This window comes from Gastrolobium bilobum, unplaced genomic scaffold (genome assembly GCF_033153095.1).
Source record: "Gastrolobium bilobum isolate Gb01-03AN ecotype WA unplaced genomic scaffold, APGP_CSIRO_Gbil_v1 utg9682, whole genome shotgun sequence".
NCBI classification, from domain to species: domain Eukaryota; kingdom Viridiplantae; phylum Streptophyta; class Magnoliopsida; order Fabales; family Fabaceae; genus Gastrolobium; species Gastrolobium bilobum.
In genome coordinates, this window is record NW_026895131.1 from 129,205 (window position 1) to 140,208 (window position 11,004).

The 11,004-nt window shown below is 41.9% G+C and overlaps 1 protein-coding gene across 1 annotated transcript; it reads right to left on the bottom strand.

The window, feature by feature from the left end:
* Positions 1-3,823: 3,823 nt before the first annotated feature.
* On the bottom strand, positions 3,824-5,227 carry LOC133286372 (phospholipase A1-IIdelta-like). The gene has a single exon (XM_061483805.1). The coding sequence runs from the start codon at positions 5,217-5,219 to the stop codon at positions 3,954-3,956; it is 1,266 nt and encodes a 421-aa protein (XP_061339789.1). The 5' UTR covers positions 5,220-5,227; the 3' UTR covers positions 3,824-3,953.
* Positions 5,228-11,004: the final 5,777 nt, after the last annotated feature.

Genomic DNA, 11,004 nt, shown 5'->3' on the forward strand with positions numbered 1-11,004 from the left:
ACCAATAGGCGGGACGGGTTGCATCAGGTTGATGGGTTGCATAACTGTTACTCCCCATTGAGTATAGTGAAACAACAAAGGGGATTAATCCCAAGGTAGAAGAGTTTACCTTTCAAGGTTATACTCTCTAACTCCTATTGGTCCAAGCAAGTCTACAACAAAATCACCAACACAACCTACACCAAAGGTGTGTATTCAATCAATGTCATATACAATACTTAAAAATCAACTCAAAGTCTACACTTTCATCAAGCTCATGGTTTTAGAACTTACCCCCAAAACCCTTGATGTTTCAAGAATGGTAATTCTTAGATCAATGGTGGTTCCACTTCAATATTACCACCACCAACAACACTCCTACACAATATTAAGGATTTAAGCATCAATCTTCCACACTTAAGCCTAAAACCCAAAAATCCCCAAATTCATCCCAAACCCTAAATCTAAACTCAAAGAACTTAATAACTACCAAAGGAAAACCATCTTACTTACCTCAAACGCTCTACCACTAACAAGAGTTGTGGTTCCTAAGCTCCAAGAGCAAGAAAATTTCCTCCATGCCCCATCTCAATGTGGTGTACGAAATTTGAAGAGAGAAAGAGAGAGATTAGGTTTTTCTCACAAGTTTCTCAAGCTTTTAAGGTAGTGTTTGATAGGAGGTATCTTAGGAGATAGATAGGTATTTGAAATTGGGAATTTAGTTATATCATGTTTGGTAGAAGAGATTGCAATGTTTTCCCACCAATTTCATTCCCCCAACAATCGATGTTCGCCTATAAAATTGCACAAAATACACTGACACACAATACCACTTGGCATATGGTATTTGGAATTGTCCAGCTAAATGGAACAAAAAATAACAATTTTTTGACAAACATACCCTCATAATCTATACCATAATTGCAACTAATGTCTCACGATAATAGTAGAATAATACAAATCACACAAACTCAAGCAAGACAGATGGACAGAGTTCATAGACACAGACTCATGGACGTTTTTGGTAAAGGGTAATTCAAATTCAAAAAATTTAAAAGGGTTGTTTTGGTAATTACAACTCATTTCCCCATCAATATTTTATCTTTTACCAAACATAGACTTACAAAATTTTACCCAATTTTTCCGGTAAAATTTTGGCCAACCAAACAACTTTTTTTTGATTTTCCTATCAAACTTACTTTCCCACCATCTCCCTAGTAATTATATTTTCTTAGCATTCAAAAATTTTCTCCTCAACCAAACGCCCCCTAAGTGATTCCAAAGATAAGGATGAGTGAGTTTCAAGGGAAGACAAGCGAAAGGGATGCTCTTTCCTTATCTCCAATGGTGGAAATCGATTTTGGAAGAGAAAAGAGAGGGAAGGAAAGATTGAGAGACAGAGGATAGGGAAAGAAATGAGACGAGAGAGACTAGGCTTTTTAGAAATATCTAAGGTAGAAATGATGATTTTGACCCTTTGGTCTCTTCCTAGTCACTAACACCCACTCAATTCCCTTAACCTCGTGATATTGAGTTATTTGTGTCTAATTAAAGGGTATCTCACTAAATTTATTTTGGGTTTTACTCACTTTGCATTAATTGTAATTTCACCAACACTTTTATTATTTATACTTTGACCCCGAAAATTGCTTTAACTCTAATTTAGACTCTTCGTCTAATTAACCCTCTAATTACACTATTAATCTCTAATCAATGTAATTTAATTATTCGGCTTATTATACATGTTGCGTACCATAAATACAAAGGTAAAAGCTCAAGTATATTCACATTTTTATGTATTTCACATATAATCACTAAAATACTAACTTGAGTATTGAAGTGTCTTATAGGTATGCACCCCTTCTTAGCCCAATCGCAACATCTCATTTGAAACACTTCAATGAATCGATATCTCATCTTGCTAGAAGACTCAATCTCAAATTCATACATGAGATCATCATCAATTGTCTTTAACTTGGACCGAGCTTAATTCATGTGATTAAGCCAAATTTGTATTGGTCTAATCAAATTTAAATAACATAGCTATGCAGAAATAAAGTATATTGAAAATTTGGTAACTAAGCTCTGTCGTTGTTGTGTGATTTTACCGGATTCGAATAATAATGGGCACTTGCATCTTTGGGAAGGTTTTTTTATTTTAAATAATTGTTTTTTTAATCCTCTCAAAAAGTTTTCTTAAAAAATTAACCTAAAAATTAGTTATTCCTAACTACATACTTAAAACATTTGTTTCTACCTTTAACAATCAAAGTTTAATATGTAAAAACAATATTTCACCCTGTCAAAGCAATCAGAAGTTTGCTCCAATTTAACTCAGGTTCAAAAAACAAGTTTCAACCATACAAGGAATGACTTCAAAGTTTCTTAAGTTCATCAGGTATCCTCCATCCTAGAATAATGATGTCTGGTTAAAAAGTTGAGATCAAGAGGTCTACCGCATGAGGAATGCATTTCCCTTTTTCTGCTTGAGGTGTGTGTATACAAACATTTATGTTGAATACTATTTCTAATTTTTTTAGTTATTTAATTAGTGGCAGTTCCTTCGAAATTTATTAAAATCCTTAATTACCAACCTTATCAGGTATCTCTATATTTTTATAATACAAATAGATATAACTAAAAAGAATATACCGTCTAATTCCGCCCTCATCGATTTTTTTTTTTTTTTTTTTTTGACTCCATCGTTGACACATCGGTGAGAGGAAAATTTGGAAAAAGACATATTGGGCGGTCGGCAGAGGGTGAAATCATTAACTATGGAAAAATTGAAAAAAAAGGCAGAGAAATCTGTCTGTGTGTGGCGTGGCTGTCTTTTTTTAACAAAATCAGGAAAGGAGAGAGTGGACCCGTTATTGTCATTTGTCAATTATATATGCTGCATTCAACTTTAAAAAATGAAAAATGAAAAAGTCCTCACGGCATATGGTCATGGCTTGTCTTGTTGGGTCCTTCTCATTGGATGGCGTTATAAAATGGATGTTTTTAAATAATTTCATGATGTCGACCAGTAGTTGGAGAACAAAAGTTAGAGGAACAATGACCATTATGCTAGGTGTGGCAAAAAAAAATTATCATATTATGTCAACAAGAAATTTTATCATAATGTCACGTGCGATAATTCATTATACTGTGTGTAGCGAAAAATACTTGTAAATAATTTATTATACAGTGTAGTGAATTATGTAACGTCAGAATGCACAGTCAGCAAAAATGACACGTGTCAAGCAGAGCGTAATTCGCTACACTGTGTAGCAAATAATATTTGCGAATGATTTTTTGACACGTGACACACTTTCGCAGAAAAAACTGACGTGTCATAATTCGTTACTACTGGTAGCGAATTTGGTCTGCAATATGATCACGTGTCACGAAATTATTGGCCACGAAATTCACTACCAGTGGTAGCAAATTACGATACATGACAGTATGATAAAAAATATTATTCACATGATATTTGATTAAAAAATTTGACATTTTGATTAGTGTTCCAAAGTTAGAGAGCCGCCACACACACCTTCCTTTTTCTTGGGGTAATATTGTTTGAAAATTTATTGAAATCATCGAATATTCCGTGATTTAAGGAATGAGTTGACTACATCCTATTCTCGCTGTGCTCCCCAAAAAATGAAAAAATGCACATTTTTATTGCAGATAATTTAGAAAATATATTCGTGTTAGGATTATTTGAATTTTAGGTTAATTTTTCTTTAAATTTTTTTTTGCATTCTCCCACAAGGTGAAGATAAATTATCTCGTGTAAGACATATATGAGCCGATGGAGAAGTATGAATAATAATCCCTGGGCATAACTTATTAACCAGTGCTAAACACTTTCAGACGATCCAAATGTTTATTATTCGAGTCACATACAGAGAATAAAAAAAGAGTTACAAAAACAACGGACAAAAAAAAAAAAACAAAAAAAAAGCATGGTACCGTGATCTTCCACCCAATCAATCTTCAGGCACAGGGAGGTCCTCATCATCAGGGTCATCCAAAATCCACTCACCATCATCCCTACGCACCATACCTTTATTCTTCTCCACCCACCATGACCCAGGCACGTGACATTCATCCTTCAAGAACTCACTCGATTTATTCACCAAAGCCAAGCTTCTCTTCACCTTCATCTCAAATTCCCCATCAGACCCATTCCAACCTGCCACCACATGCAACATACCCTGCAAGTTATGCCAATCACTCGGATTCTTCGAGTTCTTCAAGCTCGGCGATTTTCTTGTATCAATCTCCAACTCCACACCCGTATATTCATACCCCAATAACCTCCCTGGATAATGAGGTATTAAATCAATCTTATTCCTCACATGCAAAACATTCAAATTATGAAACTTTTTTAACCTCTCATTGAAAGCCTTGTTCCCCACTTGAGGAGACCCAAATACAACAGCAGCAACAGGAACATCAATGACCCCATTTTCCACCAAATCAAAAGCACTCACGATTGATAAACTCGCACCAAGACTATGCCCCACCAACACCACACTAGGATTCTCATCCTTGTAAACCTCCAACAAACCTTTTACCTTGTTCAAAACTTGTGCTCTTGCACTTGTCTTAGTAAAAGGAGAATTTGGGTCATCTGAGGTGTAGATTGTTAACCATCCCTTCATCACTTTCGGCATTCTCTCATCATCCTCATCATCATCGCTGCTACTACTGCTATTGTTATTACCATAACCCTTGTTGTTGAATTCTCCAAGGCTTTTAGTACTCAACAATCCTTTAGCTGATTCAGGAGCAGCACCAAACACGTTGATCCATTCGAAATCTCTGGTGGTGCCGCGCCACACGACGTAGATTTCCCGGCGGCCTAATGCTTCGGTGACTTCGTCGGAGGTGACGGCGATGTAGCCAATCCAGTTGGACTCACGGTCCCATGACTCACGTGACAACGAGTGGAGAATGAAGGCTTCGGGGACGGAGACACGTGCGGTGGCGTAGAGGAAGGAGGTGACGGTGTAGTGTGTTGGGTTTTCGAGCATGACCTTGTGGAAGAAGGAGGTTTTGCCGTAGCGGCTTGAACCGCAATAGATGGAGTTTTGGTCGTTGATAAAGGCGTCGTAGGTGGTTTGGATGAAGTCACCACAACGGAGAATGAGGTTTCGGAGGTTGAGGTTAAGAGGGTTCAAGAGCCCTTCCCAGTTGTTGCTTCCCAAAAGTTGTGGCCATGTTGGTTCGGTTTCTTGGGTTGTTGCCATTAGAATGTCTGTGGTGAGTGAAGGGAAAGTGTTTGTGGTGGGAAGAGATAAAAAGAAAGAGAGATTATGAGATAAAATATCACTGTGTATGCACTAAAAATAAAATAAAAACCACTGTGTTATCAATAAGGTACGGTTGTTTTGTCAAATTATTGTAGTGCTTGACCCACCATTCATCATAACGAGTGGTCAAAAGTTTCTTCTTCTTTTTTTCTTTTAATTTTTTAAATGTGTGAAGGTTGGAGGCTTGGAGCATCATAGATACAGGATAAAATAAATATATTAATATTTTATATTATCCAACTATTCATGGATAATTGGATTAGTTCAATTTGTATGGAATAGGATTATACAAGTAACAAAGTTTTTCATATCAAATTTTGATATAACTTTATTTATAAGAACTTGTACTCGAGATTATTGATTAAATTGGAAGAATGTACTTGAAGGTAAATCAGATATATGATTGACCCACTTCCATTTCTCTATATCATTTAATTTGCATTATCTTATAAATTAATTGTAAAGTTTTAGAGATGGAATGATAACTCAGGTAGGTGATACGTATTTAATAATATAAAGTCCATATTTCTAATGACACGTAAGACTTTAATGAATTATATTTTATACTAGTTCGTTTGATTTCATTAGTGGATTGAACTTTAATTTGTGGAACATAAATAAAAAGGACAGTATGCACTCGAAAAGATAAGAAAGATAAGAAAGCTTATCATGACCGCACAGACAATTATGACATGGTTTTTGTAAAATAACTAAAAAGATAATTCTACACTGAATATTTCTGAAAATTAAAATGACTTCCTGCTGAATAATTTTGCTCTTTTAAGAATTTTTTCAAGATTAAGACATAATTGTATTTTTTTTCCTAATCAACACATAAATCATTTCATTATCCCTAGTGTATAGAATTTTAAGTCATGGGCCGTAAATGAAAAGGTCCGTATACCCCTAAAAAGATGGTGTACCGTTAGGTTCTGTGAGCTCACTATGTACTCTTTAGGGTAACGTTGCTATATGGATTATACCACTAGGCGAGGTAAAGATCAGACTAGAAGGTATAGTTCCAAGAGGCAAGCAAGCTAATAGCAATGGCAGATTAATAACAGGAGTATGACTTGGAAGTAAATGGGCATAACAACAGTACATAAAAGATACCTGTAAGGTGTGCCCAGGAGGGCTATTTATAAGGGAAATGGTGCGGGTTGGTGAGGGAGAGGTCAACTCTCCTTGGGATTTACTCCCATGATGCAGTGTTAGGCGTGCTGGCGCTGCCATTGTGGCAGTGCTGCGCCCTCTGCACTCTGGCGGTGTCAGCGCCGGGCAAAGGGGGAGTTTCCCTTTGTGGTGTCTGTCGTAGTCGCCTTCAACGGTTAGCGTTCCAAGATGGGACATTTTGGTGTATGCCTTGGGCCTGCTGCTACGTTGGGGGTTGAGGGGGTCCATGTCAGCCCTAAGGGCTGACGTGGGGCAAGGCTGAGGCTGGGCTTGAGTGATTGGGCCAGCTGAGGGTTGGGCCTGTGTAGTTGGACCACCCCAATACTCGGGCCATCCAGAACAGGAGCCCCCCAGCTTGGTAGCAGCCGTGGGATGGTGCCAAGTTAAAGACTTCGGACGTTCTCGTCAGGGCGGTGTGCGTCCTTAAAGGGGGAGTTACTGGCGCATTATGGGTATAATTGGCGCCTTGGTAGATAGGATTTGGCGACCCATCGTTTGGCGATATGAAATGCTTGAGCACGGGCGATTGCTTTTGGTGATAACTGTCCTACGGTCATTGATGACGGGGATTGGTAGGTGACGGAACCGGAAAGCTGCCTCTTAAAGGCACTTTAAGAGGCTTTTCAGTTTCCGAGGAGCCGTAATGATGAGTTATCCCATCATTACTATTTACTGCAAGCATCCAAGCGTCATAGGGTTCGGCGCATTAATGCGACGCGACTGGTGATTTGTCCCTTTGAAGTGATCATTTTGCCCCCTCTCCTTAACCGCTCATCACACGATGAGCATGCCATCTTACGGTTAAGTGAGGGTTACTTACACGTGTCTGTGTGAGACTAGTGTGACTTGCGTAACCGCTCATCCAACGATGAGCATGCCATCGTACGGTTAAGTGAGGGTTACTTACACGTGTCTGTGTGAGACTAGTGTGACTTGCGTAACCGCTCATCCCACGATGAGCATGCCATCGTACGGTTAACTGAGGTCTCTCTCTTCCCCCCCCCCCCCTTTTTTATAAAAAGGGGGGAGCCCCCTTGTTAGGGCTCTTCCTTACGCGAAACCTACACTCTTACGCATTGCTCAGAGCCTTTGTTCCCTATCCTCAGTTTGGTGTGATAGTGCCGGTCTTCTTTCTCTTCTTTCCTGCGATTCTCAAGTATAGTCCTTCTTCTCTTGTCGTTTCTATTCTCATTTCTGGTTGTCTTCTACTCTTTTTTCTGTTGTATCGATGGTTAGGTTTACAGAACCTATCCCAGACCTCATACTCCCTGAATTGGAAGTAGAAATCAAGGAAGAGGAGTTTGACGAGGCCTTTGAGGCACTGGGGGATAGTGCGGTGGGGCCAGCGATGCGAGAGTATCTTGCTAGTTGCGCCCCAAGTCGTCCCTTAGTTCCTGGGGTTGAGAAGTTTCCCCACGGGAAGATGCCCGAACTTCTGGGTTTTAGCGAAAAGGAGATTCAAAATCTCCTTCCCGAGAGAGCTTTAGGTCCTATCCTACCGTATGCTGGTGAGGCGACATGTTCAATTCCCTGTAGTGGGCGCCGCAGAGAGCGCCACGATTTAGTTGGTGAGAAGAACTCCAGATCTGGTGGGCGTTCGCCTGCCGCCTCTAGGAGGCAGATGCTCGCTTCCCGCCGTCCCGTTTCTCGGCGTTCTGTTCTTGGAGTTGGGTGATTAATTCGACCCGTATCCAACATCAACCGCGCCCGTCAAAACCGTCCCTTAGAGTATTATTTCCACCCTCACCCTTCTTCAGTTGCCCTTCGTTCCTCTCACGGTCTAATTCCCCCCATTCCCCAATCTTTCCATCGTCGCATGTATGACGAGTCCACAGAAAACCGTTTGGGTAGATATCACCCGGAGGATGGTCGCCTTACAAGGTATGGCGTGTGGGACGCCATTTTTGAGGATATAGGGCTTTATAAGATACCTTCTGCTTGGTGGCCTTCTAACCTGAGCTATTCAGATTTTTATTCAAGTTCATCAGATACCTCGGATTCTGATGGTGAGTTAACTGTATAATTTTTCCTTTTTCCTTTTCGTTGTGCTTGGCGCGGGGGGTGTTGGAGGTGACAGGGATGTTGATAGGGTGGGTTGGAGTATCTCGTTTCCTTTTGCAATGGTCTTCCTGGCGTCAGTGAAGTTTAGAAGATTGACTGTGTGTTTGTCGCTCCTAGGTAGGACTCACAAGGATTTTCCAGAATTATGGCGACTGTCCCGTCGGACGATGGTCTCGGGGCGCGGGATTGGGTTGACTCAGTGGTGGCCTCAACCTCTTCAAGCTACTCTGACAAGAGCATCTTACGCAGTCACTATAAAAGTGAGCCTAGCTTTAGTATAACTGAAAATGGCGCCATGGAGGTGAAGTGGCAACCGATCGCGGTCGGCGCTGATCGTCGAGTTTGTGACGCGCCTCTTATGGAGCAGCGATTATGATGGCGATTTATGGTGTACAAAACGCACTTTACTGATCAGAAGGTGAGGTTTCCGTTATCCGAGTTCGAGATGGGGGTGCTATCTCACTTACAGGTCGCGCCTTCACAACTGCATCCCAACGCTTGGGCGTTTGTCAGAGTTTTTGAGAGTATATGCAAGTATTTTGACATGGCCTATTCTGTACGATCATTTTTCTACTGCTTTCAAGTGTCACCATCCAAGAAGACGAAGCTTGGTTGGGTTTCTTTGAAGGCGGGCAACTCGATTGGATCAATATTTGCCCAGTACGCCAATTCTTACAAAAATTGGACGCGTACCTTCTTTTGGATTGAACCAGTGCTAAGCGAGGGCGAGCTCCCTTTCTTTGTTGATCCGTCGAGTGGGGAGTGCCGGTTTCCCCTGTATTGGACTAAGGCTCACTATGAAACGTCGGCCGGTCAGTACTCGTTTGCTCTAAGGGTCTTGTCTCCTGGGGAGGTAAAGACGATCGGTTGGTTTTTGGAGGTAAAGGGGGGTCTTGACAGGTGGCCCACGAAGCAAGTGTTGTGTCATGAAGGTGTGGTGGCGTTCAATGTTTTCCTTTTTCTTTAACTTTGTGGCAATTTATTCTGAGTCTTCTTGTGTTTACCCTTTCTTGTGTTTATACTGACTCGTATCTTATTGTTTGTAGTTGGAAATATGGCAACCGATGCATTGAAACTTGCGCGTGATGTCGCCGCTAAAGTGAGGGCCAAGCAGGGCGTAGCGCCTCAGACTCAGACCATCCTTCCTTCAAAAAGGAAAAGCTTGGACAAGGGTAAAGCCATAGAGGTCCGCCATAAAAAGAAGAAAGTTCGGTCTGCTGCTGACATCCCTGCTGGTGAACTTGAGAGACGGGCTAACTGCCCTATTATTAGAGATCCCACTGGCGTGACTGGCCACTCTTCTGCAAGTGAATCAACACTTGGTTCTGGGTTACAAGGTGCTATAGCGAGCTTAACACCACCAAGTTCTTCCCAGGCGTGGCGCTCTGAGCGTTCTGGGGGCGGTGAAGGCGATCCGGCAATTAACCACCCTTCGGGCGATGGGGGAGGTGACCACTCTGTTGAGTCGTCTGAGGCTGTAGGTTCACCCCGTCTTCCTGAAATCCTTGTGAGCAGGGCGCTCAGGTTGTCCGAGAGGGACCTTGCCCACGGATTCCCCAACATCAGGCGTCCCAAGATGGTAATGCCTGCGCGTTTCGACCGTCAGCAATACATGGACTGCACCCAAGTAATAATTGGCCGTCTCCTGGGCCAACAGGAGATTACCCTGGATTTTGAGGAACGATGCACCCGACAAGAGGATCTTATTGTTGACTTGGGGGGGCAGGTGAATAGCTTGACTGCTGACGTGGGGCGCCTTAGCAAAGAAGTTGCTGACGGGAAAGCTTCTTCAAAATCTTTGATGGCGCAATTAAAAACGGCAGAGGATGCGGTGAAACTATTGACCGCCGATAAAAACAACCTGAGTCTGTCAGTGGAGAATTTGAAGAAGGAAAAGGAGACTCTTTCAGCAGAGCGAGATCAACTATCTTCAGATTTATTTTCCGCGCACGGGAGCCTTCACGCCAGGGATGACGACTATAAGAAGGCTGTTGAGCAAGTGGGGAAGCTGGAAGAGGCTCTGGCAGATCTGATGTACGATTCTTTCAACAACGCCCTCAAACAGGTTGCCGTGAGGTATCCTGGTGTCAATTTGACTGGCCTGGATCCGTCTTATGATGTAGAGGATGGCCAGATTGTAGAGCGCCTTGAAGGTGGTGGTGTGAAGGTGATTGAAACGTCGCCAGAGACTGATGACGATGAAGGAGCTCGCGGCGTGCTTCCCATGACTGACACGGATAGTGATCATACGCGAGATGGTGCTGGGCGTGTAACGTCAGGCGATCCTGTTGGTAGTGCTGGGCAGGTTGAAACGGTTCAGGCGTCGGTGGCGGTTGCCTCAGCAGTTGAAGGGGACTCGTCCGTTCAGGATCGGGATGTTTAAGATGCTCTGGCGATCGTTCAGGCTTTTTTTTTTTTTTTGGCGCGGTTGGTATGTCAACAGCGGCCTTATGTTGTAGAGACTATTAATATCAACGAGTGGATTTCC

Excerpts from the sequence above, each read along its gene's own strand:
- LOC133286372 (XM_061483805.1), bottom strand. The coding sequence starts at position 5,219 with ATGGCAACAACCCAAGAAACCGAACCAACATGGCCACAACTTTTGGGA.